Source organism: Pelobates fuscus, chromosome 4 (genome assembly GCF_036172605.1).
Source record: "Pelobates fuscus isolate aPelFus1 chromosome 4, aPelFus1.pri, whole genome shotgun sequence".
NCBI lineage: Eukaryota > Metazoa > Chordata > Amphibia > Anura > Pelobatidae > Pelobates > Pelobates fuscus.
Window position 1 is genome coordinate 348863493 of NC_086320.1, and position 25889 is coordinate 348889381.

The 25889-nt window shown below is 41.5% G+C and overlaps 1 protein-coding gene across 3 annotated transcripts in view; it reads left to right on the forward strand.

Moving 5' to 3' along the window:
- The first annotated feature begins 1690 nt into the window (after positions 1 to 1690).
- Positions 1691 to 25889, forward strand: part of ARMC3 (armadillo repeat containing 3) — an 89392-nt gene continuing 65193 nt past the window's right edge. Inside the window, exons 1-3 of one of the 3 annotated variants that reach the window (XM_063450784.1) lie at positions 1691 to 1735; positions 12712 to 12807; positions 21569 to 21617. In XM_063450784.1, coding sequence (XP_063306854.1) covers positions 21570 to 21617 — 48 coding nt within the window. In that variant the 5' untranslated portion in view covers positions 1691 to 1735; positions 12712 to 12807; position 21569. Of the gene's footprint in view, positions 1736 to 10492; positions 10566 to 12711; positions 12808 to 21568; positions 21618 to 25889 lie in introns of those variants that run through there. The other 2 variants (XM_063450785.1, XM_063450786.1) reach the window with 2 other exon arrangements.

Below are 25889 nucleotides of genomic sequence, written 5' to 3' on the forward strand. Positions count from 1 at the left end.
TGTGCCCAGGCTGTCCTTAACATGGTGATAAAGTAGTGCCAGCAGTGTGCCCAGGCTGTCCTTAACATGGTGATAAAGCAGTGCCAGCAGTGTGCCCAGGCTGACCTTAACATGGTGATAAAGCAGTGCCAGCAGTGTGCCCAGGCTGTCATTAACATGGTAATAAAGCAGTGCCAGCAGTGTGCCAAGGCTGACCTTAACATGGTGATAAAGCAGTGCCAGCAGTGTGCCCAGGCTGACATTAACATGGTGATAAAGCAGTGCCAGCAGTGTGCCAAGGCTGACCTTAACATGGTGATAAAGCAGTGCCAGCAGTGTGCCCAGGCTGACATTAACATGGTGATAAAACAGTGCCAGCAGTGTGCCAAGGCTGACCTTAACATGGTGATAAAGCAGTGCCAGCAGTGTGCCCAGGCTGACATTAACATGGTGATAAAACAGTGCCAGCAGTGTGCCAAGGCTGACCTTAACATGGTGATAAAGCAGTGCCAGCAGTGTGCCCAGGCTGTCCTTAACATGGTGATGAAGCAGTGCCAGCAGTGTGCCCAGGCTGCCCTTACATGGTAATAAAGCAGTGCCAGCAGTGTGCCCAGGCTCACCTTAACATGGTGATAAAACAGTGCCTGCAGTGTGCCCAGGCTGACATTAACATGGTAATAAAGCAGTGCCAGCAGTGTGCTCAGGCTGTCCTTAACATGGTGATAAGGCAGTGCCAGCAGTGTGCCCAGGCTGACATTTACATGGTGATAAAACAGTGCCTGCAGTGTGCCCAGGCTGACATTAACATGGTGATAAGGCAGTGCCAGCAGTGTGCCCAAGCTGACATTAACATGGTAATAAAGCAGTGCCAGCAGTGTGCCCAGGCTGACATTAACATGGTAATAATAAAGCAGTGCCAGCAGTGTGCTCAGGCTGTCCTTAACATGGTGATAAAGCAATGCCAGCAGTGTGCTCAGGCTGACATTAACATGGTGATAAAGCAGCGCCAGCAGTGTGCCCAGGCTGACGTTAACACGGTGATAAAGCAGTGCCAGCAGTGTGCCCAGGCTGACGTTAACATGGTAATAATAAAGCAGTGCCAGCAGTGTGCCCAAGCTGACGTTAACATGGTGATAAAGCAATGCCAGCAGTATGCCCAGGCTGCCCTTACATGGTGATAAAGCAGTGCCAGCAGTGTGCCCGTGGCTGACATTAACATGGTAATAATAAAGCAGTGCCAGCAGTGTGCCCAAGCTGACGTTAACATGGTGATAAAGCAATGCCAGCAGTGTGCCCAGGCTGCCCTTACATGGTGATAAAGCAGTGCCAGCAGTGTGCCCGTGGCTGACATTAACATGGTAATAATAAAGCAGCGCCAGCAGTGTGCCCAAGCTGACGTTAACATGGTGATAAAGCAATGCCAGCAGTGTGCACAGGCTGCCCTTACATGGTGATAAAGCAGTGCCAGCAGTGTGCCCGGGGCTGACATTAACATGGTAATAAAGCAATGCCAGCAGTGAGCTCAGTCTGCACTCAGTGACCTTCCCCACCTGCCCATGGTGAGTTAGGACTGTACAGACACACAGAACACATTGGGAACAGAAGGAGCGCTGATCCTGTGCACTGAGCCTAGGGGGCGCTGTCATTCCCAAACATTCACCAGACTGAACACTGCGCGTGCCCAGCGCGCGCTCCCGTCGTTGCATAGCAACCGGAACCAACATTGCGGAGTGCGGGATCGGGCAGAGTTCGGCAGGTGAGCGGGACTGCGGCATTGGGTGGGTTTATTCGTAAGAGGGTCTCTGTAATAAATGTCTGGCATCGAGCCGAACTATATAACGCAATGTGTGCTGCTTTATACCTAGCACGAATGGGAGGAGTGTGTATCACTTTAATATGTATTCATACAGTGTGTATCACTTTAATATATGTTCATACAGTGTATATCATTATATTTTGTGTTCATACAGTGTATATCATTATAATATGTGTTCATACAGTGTGTATCACTTTAATATGTGTTCATACAGTGTGTATCACTTTAATATGTGTTCATACTGTGTATATCATTATATTATGTGTTCATACCGTGTGTATCATTATAATATTTGTTCATACAGTGTGTATCACTTTAATATGTGTTCATACTGTGTATATCATTATATGTGTATCACTTTAATATATTTTCATACAGTGTATATCATTATATTATGTGTTCATACAGTGTATATCATTATAATGTGTTCATACAGTGTGTATCACTTTAATATATGTTCATACAGTGTATATCACTTTAATATGATCATACAGTGTATATCATTATAAAATGTATTCATACAGTGTATATCACTTTAATGTGTGTTCATACAGTCACTTTCCCTGCACAGAGAACTTACACACAGTACAGCAAGTGTAAAAAGACTGTCTATCTGTCCATCTATCTGTCATTCCATGCCTATGCTAAAGGAACAGTATAGTGTCAGGAACACAAACATGTATTCCTGACACTATAGTGTTTAACTATTTGGGTGTCTGCCCCCACCCTAGAGGTGTTACTAGGCAGCAATTTAAACATTTCCTGTTCTCTGAAAAGGCAATATTTACATTAAAATGCTTTCCGGGACATACTATAGACACTAGAACCACTGCATTAAACTATGGTGATTCTGGCGACTATAGTGTCCCTTTAACTGTGTGTCTCGCTGTCTGTCTCACTGCTCTGTCTGTACAACTATCTATATTTATTTTCTGTTGTGGAAAAGGCAATGATCCATGAATTTGACACATTTTGCCTATGTTTCTACCATAAGTGAGTGCATCTGAAATCCGGATGCAAATGACTCAAATCTGGGCTCGGATTTAAAAAAAATCTGAACTAGCAGCCAGCAGCCAAATAGATAAAATCCCTCAGCGCTGCTAGAGGTTATTATGTGGTGACTGGTCAGTGCTTGCTAGCCAGCCCTCACCAGTTGTGGACCTAGCAGGCGGGCACTTTGGACATGGTCCGAAGGCCTTGCTGAGAAACGGGGCACGTCCCCCCCAGTCACTGTGTGTGTGGCATTATCACACACAACTAACTTTACGCCAACCGTTCGCTATAGCTGCAGCGTCTTTGGGCCTGGTCCGCCCCTGCTTACCTGGTAGCAAAAGTGGGACACGGGGGAGCTGATGATGAGTTCGGCCCACTGAGCGGAGATGCGTGACGTTGATGTGCACCGCCTACACAGGTCACAACAATGCAAAACAAAAACAAAATAGATAATTTTTCAATAATTAGGGGCCCAGTTAGGTGGAGCGGCACTTTATCACCATGGATTATCACCATCTCGCCGTCTCTCACCCACCCTGGATCCAAGGCCAGGATCCAGCTTCCAGTGGGTGAACCTCTCCTAAATCCAGAGAACCAGGAACAAAACAAGCTCTTGCAAGAGATGACTCTGGGGAGTATGTGATTATAGCAATCCCCAGAGTATAGTTATCCCTTCCCCCAAGCATGAGCCAAGGCTTCAAGAAAGGTGCAAGTAGGTCTGGTTTATTGAGGGCTTCCTGCCCGGTATTTATGCGTGTCCACCAGGTGGACACTCCCCTAAGGGACCTGATGGAACAATGGGACACATATTGGATATTAGCCAATCACAGAAAATACAAACAAAACACTCAAACAGTGACCTCACAATCCCTCCTCTCTATCCTGGAGATAATTGGGAAGTAATCAAATTATCTCCCAGGGCAGAGGCAAGACTCCATTAGCCACATGGTTACAAAAATACATAAAATTACACAATGTTACAATCCCTACATAAAACATATACATGCAACATATCCCCAGATAGCTTAGATCTGAGCGCACATTATTACCGAATGGCGCTCAGATCACCTACATACAGTTCAATCGCCATGGAGCCAAAGTCTTTTTCATAGTCTTTTGTTACACGAATAGGCTCCATGGCCTAGCTATCTGGGGTAGCACTACTCACATACTGAAAGTCCCGAATGCCCAGGCAGAAATACACAAACAAACCTTTCTGCAGGGGAAAATACGGCTATCAGCACAGGGGCCATAGTCGGAAGGCAGGAGGTTAGCCAGTAGTCCCCTCCAGGCACAAGTGGTGAAGGGCACTTCATCACAATCTGTATGTGTGTTAGTGTGTGTCTGTTTATCTGTATGTGTGTGTCTATGTATCTGTGTATGAGTGTGTGTCTGTGAATCTGTATGTGTTTCAGTGTGTGTCTGTGTATCTCTGTGTTTATTTATTTCTTACTGGCATTTATAAAGCGCCAACATATTCCGCAGCGCTGTACAATTGGAAAAGACAACACAATAAGAACAGACCGACACAACAGGTAGAGGGCTCTGCCCGTGAGCTTACAATCTAAAGGTTTAACTTGGGAGTTGAGACAAGACATATTGTGTATCTGTGTATGTCTGTGTGTTTGTGTTAGCGTGTGTCTGTGTATCTGTGTATTTGTATGTGTGTTAGTGTTTGTGTATTTGTATGTTTGTCAGTGTTGTTCTGTATGTGTGTCAGTGTTTGTATCTGTATGTATGTCTATGTATCCTGGTGTGTCAGTGTATGTCTGTATATATGTGTGGGTGTGGCAGTGTGTATGTGTATACATCTCAGCAGCCAAACACCAACACTTTACACAAATACACCCCTGCATTCAAACAACAACACAACATACAGATACACTCCTACATTCAAAGGTAAACACTATACACTGCTTTCAAATGCCAACAGTTCATAAAAACACATAATACTGCACACTAATACACTCCACACATACATACAAAAACATGCAATGCTCAGTGCTAATTATAATGCTGCAAGGGTGGGCAAATGGTAGATACCCAGCTGGCAAAGCATTGTCGGGGGTTGTAAGACATCCCTGAGGTGGGGGGCTCAACAAAAATTCTTGCACCAAGGCCCTCTCTACTTTAGTTCCACATTTGAGCACCATGCAGACTATCAACCTAGAAAACATACATATAGCAACCAGGGGCATAGATATTAAGGGCAAACTTAAAGGCACTTTACAGTTCCCAGAACAACTATAGCTTAAAGGGACACTATAGTCACCTGAACAACTTCAGCTTAATAAGGTTGTTCAGGTGAGAACTATAACTCCCTGCAGCCTTTCTCATGTAAACACTGTATTTTCTAAGAAAATACAGTGTTTACAATGAAAGCTAGGAACACCTCCAGTTGCAGTCACTCAGAGTGAACCAGAGGGACTTCTGAGTGCCTCCATCCACTCAGATCTGCTGTGCACGAGCATCCTGTGATTCAGTATCTACTCCCACTGCATGCAGACACTGAACTTTCTTTATAGAGATTTATTGATTCAATTCATCTCTATGAGGAGATGCTGATTGGCCAGGGCTGTGTTTGAATCATGCTGGTTCTGCCCCTGATCTGCCTCTTTGTCAGTCTCAGCCAATCCTATGGGGAACACTGTGATTGGATCAGGCTATGATATGTCAGCAGACTGCTTGTTTTTCCTGAGTCTAACAGCATGCAGATTTACAGCTTCTGGCTTGAATACAGTAAGATTTTTACTATATTTATGGAGGCATGAGGGGCCCAGGTGGGCTAGCTGGTCGTGTTAACACTATAGGGTCAGGAATACATGTAGGTACACTGGTGACTATAGTGTCCCTTTAATGTCCCTTTTAACAGTCACTCGGATTTCCACTAGAGATGCTTCCTGGATTAGTACTGCGCACACTTTGCATGGAGTTGCTGAATGCTCCCCATAGAGATGCATTGATTCAGGGCATGTCTATGAGGATATGCTAACTGATGCAGCACAGCATTTTGTCGCATATGTGCAATAGCCTCCCAATGCTTTCCTATGGGAAAGCATTGGATTGGCTGAGATTGTTAAATTTGATAATCTTAGCCAGGTAGGCAGAGCCAGCCGCGGCAAAAAATGTGAGTAAAATTACTTTTTATTTAGAGTCAAGGGGGGGGCTGGGGACCTTAAATGTGTTCTTACAACTATAGTGTCAGGAATAAGGTTGTATTCCTGACACTATAGTGTTCCTTTAACACCTTACACACCATATGCTTATGCAACAAATATAGTATTTCATTTGCACTAAAGCTTTACTGTTATAACAGTCCCTAGCCCCTATGAAACCACTAACCACCCAACCCCCTCACTGCATTCTCTATCCCCCAATTACATCCCGTATACTCACTACAGCCTTTCATTCCCCACTACAACTTCTATACCACCAGTACTACCACCCACTACAGCTAATGTTCCCCTATTAGAGCCCCTGTTCCCCACTACAGTCCCTAACCGCCACACTACAGTCTCTATCCCCAATTACAACCCCTATACCACACAACCACTTTTTTCCACCCACTACATTCCCTATACAACCACTACAGCCTATTAAAGCCCATTAGAGCCCTTATCTCACCACTACAGTCCCAGTCTCTCATGGTACGACTCCTGGTCCCCACTGAAGATCCTACCACCCCACATAACCTTTTCTGTAACTCAAGGATGTAAATGTGGGCATGATTTATATTTGTGTAGCTTGCAAGTTGGTGGGTACAAAAGGGGCCCCATGATCTCCTACAGTCCAAGGTCCCCATGAGCTGTCAGTCCACCACTGGCCATCACATTAAAAAGTTTAAATAAATAAATTTTTACAAATCCTATGGTGTTCAATAAGACCATGATAGGGTTTAAACATCCCTATAACTTCGTCTGCTATGTAGCAGGTGGTGCTTTTCTACGACATAAAGTAAATACTTTTGCCTGACTAAACCAGGCTTTTGTATTTAAAGGTGCATTATAGCTATGGTAGTCTGTGCATATGCCATCTGGATATTGCTTAGGAGCCCTATACACACTGTTTAGTCTTAGTCTTTGGACAGTGCAAAAGGGTTGACTTCCTTTACTGTCCCTCTGCATAACTCAGAGGGCCTGAGTGTTTGGAGTTCAGACTGAGAAATTTGACCACTAGAGTGGAGGTTATCACAAAGAAGTAAGGCTGCACATCTGGGCAATTCTAGTAATTGAAGATTTCAATTACCGAGGTATTTCCTGGGCCAGAGGGACTAGTGGATGAATTAGGGGACACTTTCATGAAGCACCAACTAAAACAGATGCTTGTCTAGACCTTGTAATACTAGTCATAGTTTATCTCTGTAATGGCACAAGTGAGCACTAACTGAAGGGCAAGCTGAGCCTTCTCTGAGCTTTTGCCCATTCTCGAGGTTCTACTGTTCTCTGTTTGTGCTGCAGTGCATTTACTTAGGGTCTCCCTAAATCAAAGGGGTAATCTAGACCTGGACCCCGTGCTGACTTTGTTTAGAGGGGTTTCAGATACACCTCAGTTATGAGGCCCCAAAGAATACCGAAACAGCTGTGTGAGGTTGCTGTATCTCTCGTGCAAAGTGAACTTGCTGGCATTTTGGATCTAAACTGCTGTTATGAGCAGGATCAGTCCGATATGCAAATGGTAAAGGTTTTTTTCTGAAATGGCACAAGAGATCAAAAACTAGGGCAAGCTATTGAGGTTTCTCTGAACGTTTACCCGTTCTCGGAGTTCTCATATTCTCTGTTTTTGCTGCACCTAATAATATATATTTTTTTAATTCTTTATTTTTGTTGTGCATAAAGATATAACAACGCGTATGTGGTACCCCAACGGCATTCCACAAACTTTTCAATGACAGTTATAACAGTGGGGTACATGGTAGTACTTGCACAATTTTATATTAACATGAGTGGTCCGTTCTATTACTAATAGCTTGTGTGTGGGTATATTATGTGAGACAGTAGAGCTAATGAAGGTCATGCATAGTGTTTAATCGATCAATGTTTCCCTGAGACATATATAAGATTGGGACTGTGCCTGTTTTAAGTAATATGGGAATTAAAAGGGTTAACAAATCAGGCATGTAATGTAGAATGATGAGTCGAGTATTATGCAACTGTAGTATAAACTTTGCAGCGTAGGGCAAAATAGGTAGACGTTGCATGCTGCTTGTAAGAAGCTGGGTGATTGCTTTAACTTTGCAGGATAAGATTCCCCCCTTAGGCCCCTGTGGCCACATATGAGTATGCTTAGTAAGTTTGGCTATTCCTGACAGAATAATTTACAGTTGTGCTACATACATGCATTATGCTGTTTTAAATCAGTGGGGCGCTTTAGCAGAGTGTCCTCATGAGAACATGGTTATAAAGGACTTAACAAAATAGTTGCCACTTTAAACGAGGGAGCAGATGGCAATGTTCTCAGAGAAAATAGTATGGGCGCTAGATAAGCAGGTAAGAGGCCTGGCTGGCTCAGAGTGCAGGTAAGACAGGAGGCGACAAGGGATAGTGAGACAATATTTAAATTTCTAGCCCTGTGGTGAAAATGAGGCCCCCTGCAGCACCCTTAGCACAGTCCACAGTCACCCTACGCTCTGTATCAGTAGGGCATAGTCCCTGTCCACCCTGGGGCATGTCAGGCTTGGAGGTGCTGATGATGGGAAGTGTGGTTTGGCTATCAGGGTTTGGTCTCTCTGTGGCTTGTCAGGCTTGGGCTTGTGCCATGTCGGTTCTCGCCTCCGTGCCGTTGCCGGCGGGTCTTTACCGGGTCGGCGTGTGGGAGAGCCTTGCTGACGTGGGTATGCAGGTTTGCGTTGGTGCCGGGTTGTGGATTGGGTATACTGTGCCTTGTGCTGGGTTCTAGTCACTGGTGTGCGTCTCCTCACCTGTGTTCCCGCCGGCGGTGGAGCGTGTCGTTTGAGGCGCCATTTTTTGGCGCGCTTGGTTTGGGTGGGCGAGCCGTCTGGATGGGAGCTGCAGGGTAGAGCCATGGGTGCACTTGTAACCTGAGCCTGTGTGTTGCTCAGTCTGTCTTCCAGCTTTTTCCCACCTAATAATATTGACCTATTTTCAAACATTCAGGTTAGCGAGCACTTAGAAAATAGCAACCATAATATGATATTTGAGAACAACTCAGAAAAACATATCTATATAGGCTTTACAAAAACACTTAATCTTAAAAAGGCTAATTTCAATAGAATAAGGGATTCATTGCAACTAGCTGACTGGCAGGAACTATTCACTCAGAAAAGCGGATTATTGGAAAGCCTTTAAGCAAATTCTACGAAAGCTTGTTTCTCTTCATATACCATTAGGAAACAAATATGAAATAAGTCAAAATTAAAACCAATATGGACTTATATAGGAGCCAGTCAAGGACAGACAATAATCAAAGGACATTTAAAACAGGTAAATCACATATGTCAATTGAATATAGAATTCTATGAAAAAATAATAAAGCCAACGGGATTGCAAAAGACCTATTAGATGGGCTAAATGAGAAAATGGAAAACGCATAGCCAAAACCCAACACCCCTCAAAAATTGTACATACAGTAATGTAAAAAATGTGTTGCAATCTCAGATAATCTGTAGATATTTTCTAAAAAGACCTGGATTTTTGGGGGGGCAAAACACAATACTGTAATTATTGATACATATGAACAGGTTGTTGATCCAATGAGAAATTTGATTGCCATTAAGTCAAGAAGGATATTTTCCCCTTATTGTGGCATAAATGACTATTGGTTCAAATATGGTATTTTATTGATTTAGTTTGCCTACTTTTGGATCAACAGCAAAAAACATGTTTAAAGATTGAACTTGATGCAGTTGAGTGTTTTTTATTAACCTAAATTACTATGTAATTATGTTACTGTTTAGTAGGTATGTGAGGGAAGGTTCCCCTCCCCAGTATTAAAGTCTACATTTTACCCTAAAGAGCTGTTTTCACTATACCTTGATCCCCTCTACCAGTCCTAACCAATACCGCTCTAAAAGCCAGCCACCCAGTAGAGATAACTCCCGTCCAGAAATAAGGGATATATCCTGAAATCTAGATCGGCCTCATTAAACTCTCAGTCGGATCAGAACTCACCAGCAGCTGGACCAACCTTCAAATGGGTGGTGCTTGTACACCCTATTGACTAACTGAGTGCTATTTCAACCCAGCGTAGCAGATAATACGAGGTACCCATGACATATACTGTTTGAGGGTTTACAGCCAACCGGTAACATCAACACTCTTCTAAAGGCAGGAAGTGGATGCTGATCTCTAGACTGGCTGCAAGGAACTCTCAGCCAGGTTGGTACTCACATGCGGTTGATTTAACCTTCAACCGGGTGGTCACCTTGGAGACTATATGTGCACTATTTGGACTGAGGATAGCAGACAATGCAAGATATCCAGGAATTTATAATGTTTGGGGGTTACATTATGGAAGAGGGGTGTATTGGGGTTACTGTTTAACGACGCATTGATGTCTGGTACTCAACAGGAGGAGAATTGTATTAGCTGTAACCTGCTTATCAACCCAAACAGAGTGGTGCCAGGGTGGAAATATGCTATTGTTTTGCTGATCACTGTGTGGTATAAATGGGAGTGTTTTGTTCAGTAAAATCTACTTGTTTTCACCCTTCATCCAGTCTTGGCTGATGTTTGGGTGAGCTGCTATAATCCCTGAAGGTATGTTGCGGGAAAAGAAGGGTCTTTGACAGAGGAACTCAGTCCGAGTACTGAGTATTTTGGTTAGTGAAGACTAATCTTGTCACATAAACTTCTGCCCAGTACGGGTTTATGGGATGAGACGTTCATCCCTCATCTGCTGTCCGAATCATCACTTAGGATTATTGGAACTGCTCTATCAACAGTTAGTAGCCATACCACACCTGCCAATACACGGTTTAGTGAACTTACCTGTGTTTTGTAAATGGTAGAGCTTGCAAACTGCCCATGCAGAGTCTGTATCTCGGCTTTAACGAGGAAGGAGAGTAAGTCTCTCCTTCTACACTCACAATAGTTAAAACTAATGTAAGGCTACCTGAAACTTAGTGAGTGTTCCAGATTCTTGATTGACAGCCCTGGATAGCATCAACAATTTTTACAAAATGCTGTAATGCTAAGTGGTTATGGTGATTCAGTTGCCCCTTTGATATATAACCCAGTCCTGCTAATACATTAACCGGTGTTACTTTAAATGAATCTTTTTTTGTAGAGAACATTGACTGGACCAGTTTATTTTCACCCTATTGACTAGAAATAGTTTCTCTTGGCTACTAAATCAGTTGTATATTTTCCATTCAATAGATGGATGTTAAAACCTATCTATGTAAAATGGAATAGTGTTTGATGATTTCCATAACTGGGATACACTAGCAAATCAACAACACATAGAAACTGTTAAATACAAATTGTTACAAATGCAAATTGTAGAAAATGTCAAATATCAAGTATGTAGGCCACACGTACATATTTTATATTTTTGGATAAGCCTTTCAAATGTTTTGTCTACAGAAGTGAACATTAAAGTGTCGCGGTTGCCGGCCCGCCGCGTGGCATGGCCATGCCCGACCGGCACAGCCTCACCAACAGCACGAGCTTACCTGCTCGTCGGCGAGCCGACAAGTGCTTCCCCAGATCTTCCGGTCGTCACGCCCAAATCCAAAATGGCGCTGACCGCGTGGTCGCATCAAGTCCTAGCTCCGCCCCCCAAGTTTATACTGACGTGCGCGTGACGTCACAACGTCAACGCACACGCACGTTTTGGGGTCAGAGGTTGCCCTCTGATCTATCAGAGCATAGAGAGGGATATTTAAATCCCTGACACACCCCAGTACCTTGCCCTGTCGTGGTTTCCTGTTCCTGGTTTCCTGAGAGTGCTTTATCTTTGTGAATCTGATTTCCTGGTATCCTGATCTTGGCTTTTCCCTGGTTATTCTGAATTCTGGTTTCCCTGACTTGGCTTGTGTATACGGTATTGTGTATTTTCTGGCTTTCTTGACCTCGGCTTTCCCTTTGACCATTCTCTGTCTCTAGCGTATTAGTCCGGCCATTCTAAGGTCCGGTTTACGCTCTGTCCTTTTATTTTCCTTTTCTTTCCTATGTATATGTTTACATAGTTTCTGCGTGCTGGACTACACTAGTAGTCGTGACATAAAGTCTATGAGAACTTTTGTAGAATTATAAAAGTTCATCCAAAAATATTAAATCATTTGAAAAGCTTATCCAAAAATATTAAATCATGGCTCTAAGCTTTTCAAATGATTGAATACATTAGACAAACTTTCAAATAGTCACTATTAAAGTCAATGGGAATATTTGTAGATAAATCAGAAAGTTTTTTTCTAACAGAATGGAATAATGTCTGATTCTTCGTCAAACAAATTAAATCGAGGCCTCAATGTTTGAATGTTTGATAAAGGCAGCCAGTTGGTGCCGAAACGTTGGGGGGGTTTGGTGACTCGTGTTTCTGTCTGAGGCTTGTAAGGATTTTTGTGGTAATTTATTACTATTATTTTATTGTATCTGCCTTTACTTCTGTTATTTTGTTTATATTTATTTTTTCTTATATGTTTACATTCTGGTACTTTTTTGTACATAATAAAATTTTAATATTTTTTTGAGATTGTTATGGTGTGCATTCTATATCCTATATACATTTGAAAAAAGCAAAATGTCTCGATGTACAATGTGTGCATGAAATTTCTCATTATGCACTGACGAACATGTTTAATGGTATGCTGTTATTGTCATGTCATTTCAAGCTTGTAATAACTAAATTGCCAGTAATTGAACAGGGGATTTGGGTCGGCATTACCTGAATATAAAAGAGCAAATACCAGTGATGAAACCAAGAAAACTAATCAGATAATATTCACAATTTTCTATCTCCAGCAGTCCTTTTATCTTAAGCAGTGCGAACCACACACATTTCATTTGGCCGAAGGAAACATTATCGCAAGTTGTCAAACATAGTGTACGCCAAACCATGTGAGTTTATTTTAATATTGCTAAACACTTACTGCATAATAACTGATAACATTATAATGGTTTAATATTTTTTATATATATATAATTTATTTTTTTTAATAACATTAATAGTATGTGTAAATATTATTCTTTTATTTCATCTTTTTCCATGGTGATTGCACTAATATGTACTCCGATTGGGTGTAAAAAACACTGCGGCGTCAATTTATCCCACAGGAAGAATAGCCAAGAATCAGTGTTTCCTAACATTTGGGTCTGACCCCAAATTACAGTACTTCTCCTGGGTCTATAAAGTATATAGTTTTATTTAAAAAAGAAAAAACACTTTATGATATATTTCTTTTTGAGAATTTATTTATCCCCTTTGAATGAACTCAGAAAGGCTGCCAAAGTTTACAGCAAATGTACGAATTCTCTAAATCCACATGGAATAATTACCTTCCGTTCTTTAACAATAATTCTTGTCATTGTGCTATTCCAACGTGAGGCTAGAGGTCAAAGTACAATTACTTTGTATGGTAGGCGACTTCTTTAAAAAGCTTACTTATTTATCAAACACGTTACTCTTTAATAAGTATGCCAAAAAATGTATTATAAATTAAATAACTTGAGTTTAAATCTAGTGCAGTGATTTTCCTTTCTGTTACCTTATTAACTAAGACATGGGTGTCCAACCTTTTGCTTCCCTGGGTCATATTGAGCACAGAGGAATTGTCGTGGGCCGCACATAACATTTATAATATAATTAATTTATATAATACAACTTCAAAAGCCCTTTTCTTAATTTTGTTTAGTAGCTGACTCCCTAATTTGTTATCCTTATGTGGGATTGCCATTTTTAAGGATACCAAATTAGGGAGCTATATACTAAACACATACACATGTATATGCATATGCACACATAACCAGATGTACACACACACACAATCACAAACCTATACAGACAATCACAGACCCACACACATACATTCTCACACCTATACACACAATCACATACATACACACACACACACACACACACACACACACAATCACTGACTTACACAATCACAGACACACACATATCCCCCCCACACACACACAATCAATATCAAAATATACACAAAAATTATATTCAGACACATTTAGTACTTAAGAGGTCCACTCAGCCTCCTATCTTGTTCTGGGATGGCTGGAATGGATACTCTGTCCCTGGTGGCTAGTGGTTGCTGCTGGCCTGGAATGTCTGTGCTCTTCTTGCACACGCCCCTCACGCCCCAACTAGTGATGCCGATGCTGGGTTGGCAAGCTTTCCAGGAGGAGTACAGTATGTAAAGGGCTCCCTGCCCCGCTCGCTGCCCGGACTGCTACCGGATCGCACTACTAGCCTTCTGGGCTGCGGATTGGACACCCCTAAACTAAAAAGCACATTTATTAAATGTTTGAATTATACATACAGCATTCTGGAGTATGTTTGCTCCTTGTAAAATAGAATTGAGATAATTCTTAAAAATTTGCATACCAGGGGCATTGCTGGACTGTGCTTGTCGTGGGCGTGTGAAGTGAGAGCTCCTCTTGTCCGTAGCAAATTACAGTGTGGGATTCACAGCTAAGCTGCCCATTCAGCCAGCAAACAGTTACATTACCTGCAACAGACACCAGCATTTATTATTTATTTATAATTAAGGTTTCTCTCGTTTTCAAGTATGTCTTTTTTCCACAAAACATTGCATTGATACAAAAGGGTACAATAAAATACAAAAACAGTATTAATACACAATATATGCAAAATTAAACATAGAACATGTAGGAAATATTTAATCAACCATGACAGGTGCATTCTGTTTTGAGGCATGTAGAGAGGGATCTCTTAAAGGATTTCTACTTATCCTTCAAAAAAAGGGAAAAATCAAGCAGTCCACATTACAAATCACGGCACTGACACATGCCTCCATCACACTGCCGCCTGCCTCAACAGGCAGAAACAACTCCACGTCCATCTCAAACATACCAGCCACAAATTGTTCCCTACAAAAAATGTGTGTAATGATACTGATGTTATACAGAATTTGGAGTCCAGCAGCCAGATCAGCAAGGTTTTCTGCCAGAAGTAGCCACTCGTTACTCAGGTAGTTGAGCTCCTGAGGCTTTAGTGGCCGTCTGGCCTGAAGTGAAGATGAGAGACTTGGACAGAAAAAAATCAACAAGCATGATTAGAGAGTCACAGGAACCACAATATTCTGGCAAAGATACGGACACAGGAAGTGGCTTTTATAGGCCAAGAGATAGTTCCCTGATCAGACACAGCTGAAGAGAGTTCGAAGTAATATCATGGTTTGTAGAGTCAAGATTATCGGAGCTCAGGTAAATCTGCAAAAGTCAAGCTGGTGAACTGGTAAGGAAAACTTAGAAATCAGAGTTTGAAACCCAACAGAGTCAGTTCCTCACAATTCCCTAAATAGCCTCAAAACTACCTTTTTAGATGATTTTCACTAGATAGCAGCCAATATTTAAAAGGGCATCCAGGCCATAGGTGAAATGACAGCCCACTTGGAGGTGAATGTCAAAGAAGTCATTGATACCCACAATTTACTTGCAGATGCCTAAATGATCTTAGAAGGCAAAATCTCTCAGAAATTTAAATCATGGAATGAGAAGATAGCCACAGGCACAATAAGATACGACTGAGATGGTCCTGAAAACCATCAAAATAGCTGACCTGCAAGAATGATACATCTAGACAAACATGTCCCACCTGGAATCTGCTGAAGCTACTCTCCTAACATGGGGGGTCACAGCTCTGAGTGCTTCTATCACAACTGGAACTACTACTTCACTTTTCATATCCTTTATAACTCCACTTTCAGTCCTTGGTAATTGTCCACCTTCTCATGTTCTTTCTTCTTGGTTTTATGGTCACTGGGTATTGCCACATCCACCACCACTGCAGTCTCCCATTCCTTGTCTACCACAATGATATCACATTGGTTGGCAAGCATTTGCTTGTCTGTCTGAATCTGGAAGCCCCACAGGTGCCTAGCCCTGTCATTTTCAACTACCCTTTGTGGTACCTCCCATCTTGACTTGGGACTCCAATCCAGCCCATAATCTGTGCAGATATTTTAATACACTATCCCACTAACTTGGTTATTCCTCTCGGTGGATGCTGTCCCTGCTGACATCTTGCACCCTGCTACTTGAACTCTGCAGAACTGTGCAACTTGAATTCTGTGGAATAAGTTGGAACTATATAAATACCAATAATAATATGTGCTGGATTGTTCAGATGCCTCTTTGCGCAATTTGCACCTGGGATCCTGTCTACTGTGGTTGACCTCCACTTCTATTACTCTGGTGCTGAGTGTCTGTTCCTGTGTTGCTAGGATTAGCACCTCAGTGCTGTCTTTCAGCCCTGCTTTTCCCAACCATTGGTAGGATTTCTTATGAGCCGCATCCAATATCTCCCAATGCTACATACCCTGGAAAGGTTTGTGTTACCATAGAACCTCCTCCTGTGTGTTCTGACACCTTTCTATCATGGCCAGCATTAGGTGTTTTAGCAATTTGAGCTACAGAAGCTCTTAGGTGTGATTGGATCAGACAAGCTAGCTTTCACTCCCCTTGTGCATCAATAAGCCTTGGGCGCCCATGACCCTGATGCCGGTTCTTTGGTTGTCCTTCCTAACACCAATTTCGGTAGGTACTAACCATCGTTTTGAAAATACTATAATTGCACCTAAAATAATATATGCATTAATAACGCATTCAGAGGACATACGTAAAAAATATGTCTTGTTTTCTTTTTCTTTTTTTTCTTTGGTTCATAGTCCGCAATGGGAAAAAAAATAACATGCACAAAAAAACAACAACATTAACTATTCTACCCTGACCAGGCCGGGTTTGTACCTGAACATGAGGCAAAGAACAACACGACCAAACTCTTAAATCTAATATACCTTTTTAAAAAAAGCCCCACACAGAACCTACTATCAGGGGATGCTGAGAAAGCTTTTAACAGTGTGTATTGATCCCTGCTGTTCGCCACCTTGGAAGCAATGGGCTTCGGAATTAACTGCATTAAATGGTATAGGGCAATATATTCCACCCAAAAATGAGGATTAATGGTCAACTGTCGAATCCCGTACATATAAGGAATCACACGAGACAGACTGCTATCCCCCCTTCTATGCGTACGAATTATGTAGCCCTAACTCCAAGCAATCATGGAGATTTAGGGTTTAAGCATTCAACACAAAAAGTTCAAAATACCAGCTTTTGCTTACAACCTCCTTTTCTCCATCACTGACCCCTTAACCTCAATGCCTTCTTTGATTGAGGAAATGTCCCTACACAATCATCCCTCTAATTTCCAAGTCAGTTTCACGAAAAGCTAAATTTTACCACTGTACATAGACCCTTCCACTAAATTGGCCTTGCAAGCATCATTCTAATTTTCATGGGCCAACAAAAAGATTACATATCTAGGGGTATATCTTCCTAACTCCCTCACTCAGTTTTGCGAGTTAAATGTTTCACCTCTCATATGGGTAATCTGTAGGGATCTCACTAACTTGAACAAACCCCACTTTGGCTGGCTATGGAGTATTAACATACTTAAAAATGAATACCCTACCTAAACTCTTATATCTACTACAAACCCTCCCATTTTGTTATCTAATTCCTTTTTCTCCACAATTAAATCATAAACACCCCATACTTACTTATCACATCCTGACACACAATAAACTAAATCATGGTCTAGGTTTACCCAATATAGAATTATATTACAAAGCGATCCACCTCACTAGAATATATGAATGGGCTTCCCCCAATAAACACATTGGGCCTTAATAGAAAGTTACTTCTTTTGGATGCCCCTATATGCTATACCATGTGGACCACTGGCTCTAGACCCTGACCACTCATCACACCTCGCCTTCCAACTCACATTTTAAATCTCGTTAAAAGTGAGGAAATAAACACTTATCTCCCCAATCTGTCTGCCCTCTACCCCACAACTTCTAATCTGGATTTCCGACCTGGACTCCAAAATAAATCTTTTGAAGTCTTTTCTGAAACCGAACATCTCACTCTGGGTTAAGTTCTAAGTGAACAGGGAATCAAACCGCTATCCACTCTACTGCCCAACAGCCAAGCTTCATCTCTCCAGTCATTCTGATATGCTCATATCTAATTTTCTCAACACAGACCGTTTGCTTATCAAAGGTGTTTGTAAGCTTACTAAATTGAAATCACATTGTTCTTTACAAAATGTCAAATCCAAACAACTCTCCAAGTTCTATAACATCCTCCAACAAAATCAGGATACAAAACTTCCGCCTTTTACGTACTCCTGGTCTAAGGAACTTAAAATCACCTTGACTCCCACAGACTAGAAAGATATTTTCTCAATATCCATAAAACCTCAATTAGTAACGACTCACAAGAAAACCTTTAAAGGCTTTCAAATGAACTTTAACTGGCTCTCTAGGTGGCACTACTCCCCAACACAAATATATAACTTCTTCCCGAGGTGCACACAAAATGGAGGCACACCTGATCATATATAGTGGTCATGTCCTATCATGCAAGTCTAATGGGAAAAAATAATCTCAATGGTTCACATGATTACAGGACTATCTATCCCACTGGCACAGACACCATTGCTATTTTTATGATATCCGCTTCAGCTCTCTAGACCACAAAAACACCTTCTTACACACCTACTTACTGCTGCGAACCTACTTATTCAAATATTTTGGAAACAAACTCAACATCCCACTCTACAAAACTGGATCCACAAAGTCGAATCCATAAGACTTATGGAAGAAGTCCACCAAGCTACATCCCATACATACTGTCGTTACACCAAAGCATGGGACCCCTGGCTAAAATTCCTGTCACAACACTAACAGGACTAATTATGTCCCTTTTTGCGTTCCTTAATATGGCCCACATCAAAATCCAGTATATGCACTTCCTTCCTGTTCACATCCACCTAGCCAATTCTAGCCCTCCTGGAATCAATGTCTATTAATTAACTCAGCCCCTACTTAGCCCTTAACTGTACTTTAACAACTATGCTGTTTTATGAACCAACACTCCACAGGCAGCTCAGGGCCTTTTTGGTCCCAATATTGCACTCATGTTGCCTAATGCTCAATAATTTACCTATGTAATGACTTTCCCAGACAATACAAGTCATTCTATGGGTAGGACTCCTTTTTATGATGTCATTTCCACATGCATGCTTTCTGTAGAGATGCTTATTTAGCACATATTGTTATATTGGTTTTAGCTAAATGTCTCACAAACCAGATTGTTATCAATTGTATCTGTAATGTGAAAAAAAAATTCTAACTGGTAAAAATTGATCTATAATAATAATATAAAAGAAATAATAAATAAATAAATAACATTAGGGTACCCTAACCCCAGAAAACAGAAAGGAATCAAAATCTCACAGTAATGCCCTCTGTCAAAAAGGAACAGTACACCAGAGTAAATCAATTAATTCCTCTATTTATTACCCACTACAAAAAGTTATTCAAATAATTAAAACAATGGCAGATAAAGAGCACAAAAATTATTTATGAAATAAAGTGCTAGAATTACGTGGGGGGAGAGAGCGGCTTAGAGAGACACATATCCCATGCCAAGCAAGCTGGACACATTTTGTGCTTGAATGGGGACCTTATTTACAGCTACCACAAGTAAAAAAAGGCTTTTAATTTTATTTTTTATTTTTTATTATAAGAAGTGGATCATCACAAAAACTTTGAGTCAGAATATTTGGCACAATAACTTCAGATCTGTTCAAAGTATAATTCCGGGGATTAGATGCAAATTCTCTGTTAAGTTAAACCATTAACTACTATTACTATAAAACACAATAATTAATGTAATCCCTTTTCAAATGTGAAAACATATTGATAGAAAAAGCTAATGTCTTGGCTAATCCTTTTGGTTTTGCCAACATCATAGTTTAACTCTTTATGTGAATATATTGTCTAGTATGGATTTGTTTGAACAACTACGGTATGTTACGTAAATAATGAAGCTACTTGTTGTTATATGTGGTTTGATATGTTAAAGGGATATTTTAAGCACCAAAACAACTTTAGCCAAATGTAGCAGTTTTAGTGAAGCTGGGTTTCTCTGAAGCTGGAGAAGAAACACTGTTTAGCAGATATATCTCAATCCCCAGTAACCTGACGACATACAGTTCTGGGAGTCAACTGTTTTATTCAGGGCCACACACTGCTTTTATGCAAAAGCCCCTACATGGGGTTTCCCATACAAACTTACAGGGTAATCCCTCCCATGATCCTCTGTGCCTGAGAGATAATTACCTGGAAAAATATAAATAATTAAATTATCTCTCCAGTACAGAAAAATCGAAAAATGTTATGACACCCCAAAACACACATAAAACAATTATGTACCCCCTCAAATCTTATATCCCCGGATAGCCTGGATCTGAGCGCACAACATTTTCGAAAAGCACTCAGATCCCACGAACACAGCCAAAATGCCACTAGGGTAAAGATTTCACCGCACACGAGGCTCCTGCCCAAAATAGTTCCATAGAATCTGGGGTAGCGGTTGGTCTCTTTTGGGGGAATGAACACGAACAAAATACCGAATGGATGCTTTCACCTCGTGTGGTCATGTGCCCCTCATTCGTGGGAATGATTCCACTGAACAGTGTTCTTTTCAGATGTATAGTAACGAATGCAGGCGAAGATAAAAGTTCAGCGGTGTTTGCGAGGTCGAGTTTCCGATTTTAGTTCCATGCACTTGACGACCAAACACCGCTGCCTGCATTCGCAGGAAACAAGATCACCACCACATGTTCGTACATACAAACGACGGCCACCCAGCCAACCATTTAGAGCACTGAGGTGGGAATCATTATGGAAGTGTTAACAGGGATGATGGAGGTTAACAAGCATACGGGTGGTCTGGATCTTTCGTGGTTTTGTTCGGTTGTCGAACAAAACAAGGGTAAAAAGTAGGTAAACGTGGTTTTACCAAACAAACCAGGGAATCCTAGTAACATGGGTTAATTTCGCCACACAAACACACTGTGAAATAAGGGTAGCAAAAAAATTTAGACTTTTTTTTCAAGATGTGTGAGTGTCAGCCAGGCGATGTGTGGCTAGGACTGCATAAACAAAGCAATTTAACTCCTAAATGCCAAACTGCAAGGGCATGATCTATACACCAAAACTACTTTATTAGGCTACAGTTGTGTGATGCCTATAGTGTCGCTTTAATATAATTAATTAGTTGGGTAACAGAGATCAATATATTTTACTTCAATTTGAGAGACTGGAGTTGAAATATCTAACCCCTTACAGACTTAGAACTTGACAGTGTTTTAAGAGTTAAACTTATCTATGGTCACAATCTCCACTATAGGTCAATGGGAGAACTGTATTCAGATAATGGCATCTCTTGTAATAGAATCCAACCCAAGTGTGTGAATGCACCCCTCTACCCCCACTAGCTATTCATTACATTTACCAACATTAGCTATTAATTACATTTACCGAGGCACCAATATGACAGTAGCCTTTGTCTTTATATTCTACCTGTGTTTAGTTTCAATATGTTACCTGGTTTGATAAGTCATGACATTACTGTTCAATACCAGACAACTATCTGAACAATTGTGCGGTAATAGTAATGATAATAATTTCCTTCTCTTTGGAGTCAGCGTTATTCTGCCATTATTAATCCATGATGTTATAATTATTAATTGGATTTTCTTTTCCAGAATGGGGAAGAAAATTAAAAAAGAAGCTGAGCCTCCTCCAAAAGATGTGGTAAGTATGCGTCATATGCTTTATATAACAAAGGGGTTTATTTGCTAAACAGAGTTTGTAGGTTAGGCGGGGGCTGGGATGTTAAATAATTAATCAAAATAATCAATTTGCAGAGAGAGAAGGACATTGAAACTTTTGAAGTTTGTTATTTTCCCAGCCAGGTTACTTTTCTCCTAAAATGAATTTGCAAGTAGAAAATACCAATCAGTGGCAGTTCACAGAATCAGGCAGACAGGTTCTACTTCATGTCTTCAATTAGATTTTATCATAGCTGTATCATGTATTGAATATGGATATCTCTAAGAATCCCTACATGTGTGTTGGAAAAATACAGTGGGACCTCGGTTTACAAACGCCTCGGTTAACATCATTTTCGGTTTACAAATGAAAATCCATTGAAAATAATGCCTCGGTTTACAAATTTGTTTCGCAATGCAAAGCAAGTTTCCCCAGGATGCATTGCACCTGGGAGGTTTATAGCACCGCCCCCTGCATGCTGGAGCCTGTGGGTAGCACGTTGCATAGAGTGTGGAGGTGTTGGAGCGGCTTTTGCATCGAGTTTTGGAGCCATTCTGGAAATTGTTTTGGGACTTTTTGGTGCATTTCTCAAGCTGTGGAAAGGTAGGGAGCTGAGCTTCGTCGTTTGCATGTCTTTTATTGTGTGTTCTGCATTGTGGGTTGGTTTCCATGCCAGCTCATTTTGACTTTTTTCTGACCTCCAGAACTGATTAATTGGTTTTCAATGCATTCCTATGGGACAACGTGTTTATGTTTACACATTTTTCGCAATAAGAAATGTCCCGGAGAACAAATTAAATTCGTAAACCGAGGTCCCACTGTACATGCATAACATTGTCTTAAAACGGCTTCGTCACCGATGCGGATTGCCCAGGTTGCTGTGTGGTCTGTCCTTTCCAGTTCCTGGTGGTTCATCTGCCAGGAGCCCAGATCAGTGCTGTACCCCTGCACATGCATGAGAGTAAAACACTGTGCCAGAGCCTCTAAATACAATGCCTTTTCCCTATAGCCATCAGTTTTGTCAGGTTTAGGGAATATATAAGACTAAGTATTCCCTACTTTGTATTAGTATATATTTTAACTGCCTTGGGATTTCAGTGAAATTCCATCACAGTCAATGTGAATATTTATAAAGGAGTTTATATTTATGAAATACTAATTTTGCCAGGGAGGGGGTTAACAGAGCCGTTTTAATAAATATCATCGAAAGAAGTGGAAGTTTGAGTGCAGAGTTCAGCTCTTTGTTTGCAGGTGAAGTATATTCTGTGTTCTCGAAATGCAATACAGAAACAATAGAACTTAGCTGTACACGGAGAGAGATGGAATCTTGCCAGTATACCTGGACTTTACCTCCTGCCAATAAACACAGCTGTGCTTGATTATGTCCATTTCTGTTACTCGAATGTGACTGTTCAATGGTCCAGAATACAAACCGGATTAGGTCATATTGTGAAAATGTTATGAAATGTTACTCTTTTTGTATTTTTCTGTTTCATATACCAAGTTTATTTATATTGGCAACATGTGTAGGACAAAGATGATGTTAATTTAAAGTTTTGCTACGTTCCAGTAAATCTCATTTAAACCATTTTTAGGTAAACAAACTGAAAATGATATTGCACTGCAAAATGCAAACAAAGAAACAAAAGGCAATGCACATTATCTAGGCCGGGGGTAGGCAGCCTTTTAGTAATACTGTTCCAAAACAAGATCTTGAAGTCTTTTGGCGTACCTTTCTTATTTCTTTTAATTGAGGTGTGTGTTCCTGAATTGTGCTAGTGTTATTTATGTGTGCTGCAGTTGCTTTATAACATTACGTTTGTGTGTTTGTGGGCTGTTATATTGCATATATTCATGAGTAGTTTGTGTGTGGAGGCTGCTTGTTGAATTGTGTGTCTAGATGATATGTCTTATTGTGTGTTTGGTGGTGTGTGTATGTATGTGTGGGGCTGCTTGTGGTGTTGTGTGTGTGTGTGTGTGTGTGTGGATTGTCACTGGTGTTGTGTGGACTGTGTGTGTGGGCTTTTTATATTGTTTGTATAAGGGAGAGGTTTCTTCTGCAGTTCTGTGTATATCTTGCAGTATGGGTAGCTTCCCTGGGGATCGGTCTGGCCTGGTAAAGGTCAGTAGCAGCAGTCTGCTCTACTCCCTTGGACGAGCCGAGTTTCGGCGAAACGCGCGTCGGGCCGCTAACTAGCTAGTGGGTGGTGGAGGTTGACAGGGGACAAGACTGCAGTCAAAATACTTTATTCACTCCAGTTTACCACCCAGCTTAGATGATTTCAAGATGTATTACCAGATAGCCGGTTGATAGTTCGGCTGCTGTTTTTTATCGCTGAGAGGATTAGATATTTTGCCTACTAGGTGGCTTAGAGAGTTGTGAGTTGGAGGGTTAATTGTTTGAAACCACTGGAATTAACATTGACAGGGTCTTCTTATCTTTACCCTCTATTTTACCCACGGATGTTGCCACTAGACAAGGGCAACTAAGGCTATCCATATTTGTTTTGGTGTGCTTTACCTCTCAGCCTTAAGTACCGGTATTATTACTTTTCATACACTTTGTTAATTTTTTTTAACTTTTCTATTAAAAGCTATATTTTATTTTATATGTACTACCTAGGGTTGCTGTTAATGTACTAGCACCAGTTGGGGAGGCTTGTATGAGATATTTTCCCTCTTTCTCCACCATACTTGGATTACTAGTATACTTTTCTTGGCTTTATTTAGTATTAGGGGTTACCCCCCAGTTCCTATACAGCAACCTGACACACTCTCTCTATTCCTTCTCCACTTGATTACTCCTGTGTGGATTTTCGTTTGCAAGTACTGGGAGAAGTGATCTTAGATTAGATTCCTGAAGCATATAAATTATGCTTAATAGTGGGCAAGACTTTTCATGTACTGCTCACTCTGCATTCTAAAAGTGTAAAACGTTGTTCCTGAGAAAAGCATTTCGTGCATCGTGAGCAAGGCCGTCTTTAACGCGGGGCAAAAGGGGCAGTCATTCCTCGGGGGCCCAAAATAGCTGCCCCTTGAGCCCACCGGCTGCCGTGGTGAGTGCGGGCCGTGTGGTACAACCACCGCGGGCCGCACGATGAGGGGTCCCATCGGGTGGCCCATGCTCTTAATGCCACCCGATAGCAATGAGTCTGCAGGGGCCCGGTCAGCGCTGTGGCACTTTAACAGTGCGACCGGGCCCCCTGTGATGAGGTCAGCGCTAGGAAGAAGTGCAGTCACTTCGTCCTAGCTAACACAGAGAGTGCCGCGCGGGAGAGACGAAGAGAGTGCAGACTAGGAGAGAGCCCAACTCCCAACAGTCTCAGACAGCCACTGGACCCCATGTAGGAAACAGGAGGATGACTGAAATTGTATATTTTCCATGTGTGTCTGTTTGTGTGTGTATCTGACTGTATGTGCAACTGTGTGTCTGTATGTGTGTTTCTGTGTGTATATATGTCTTTATGTGTATATCTATGTGTCTGTTTATCTGTGTGTGTATCTGTGTGTCTGTATGTGTATATGCATGTGTGTGTGTGTATCTGTCTATATGGGTATCTGTGTGTCTGTATGTGTGTCAGTGTGTTCCCCTCTGTATCTGTGAGTGTCAATGCTTGCATTTATATGAGTGTCGTCCAGTGTATCTGAATGTTTGTCATTAAGTGTGTCTGTGTACCTGCATGTGTGTCAGTGTGTCTGTATGTGTATCTCTGTGTCTGTATGTGTATCTCTTGGTATGTGTGTGCCTCTGTGTATCTGTCTGTGTCTGTGTATCTGTGCGTCTGTATGTGTTAGTGTGTGTCTGTGTAACTGCATTTGTGTCCGTGTATGTATCTGCATGTGTGTTATTGTGTGTATCTGCATATATGTCAGGGTGTGTTTGTTTATCTGTATGTGTTAGTGTGTGTCTGCATGTTTGTCAGTGAGTGAGTGTATCTGTATGTGTGACAGTGTTTGTCTGTGTATCTGTCTTTGTATGCAGGGCCGGCCTTAGGCATTTGGGCGCCCTGTGCGAAAAATCTTCATAGCGCCCCCCCTTCCCGTTCCCCCCTCCCCCACCCCTTCCCACACACCCTGTCACACACACACACACACACACACAGGCAGACAGCCATACACACACAAACACACTCAGGCAGTCATACACAGACAGCCACACACAAACACACACACAGACATAGAATGTGACGGCAGATAAGAACCATTCGGCCCATCTAGTCTGCCCAGACAGTCACACATAGGCAGTCACACACA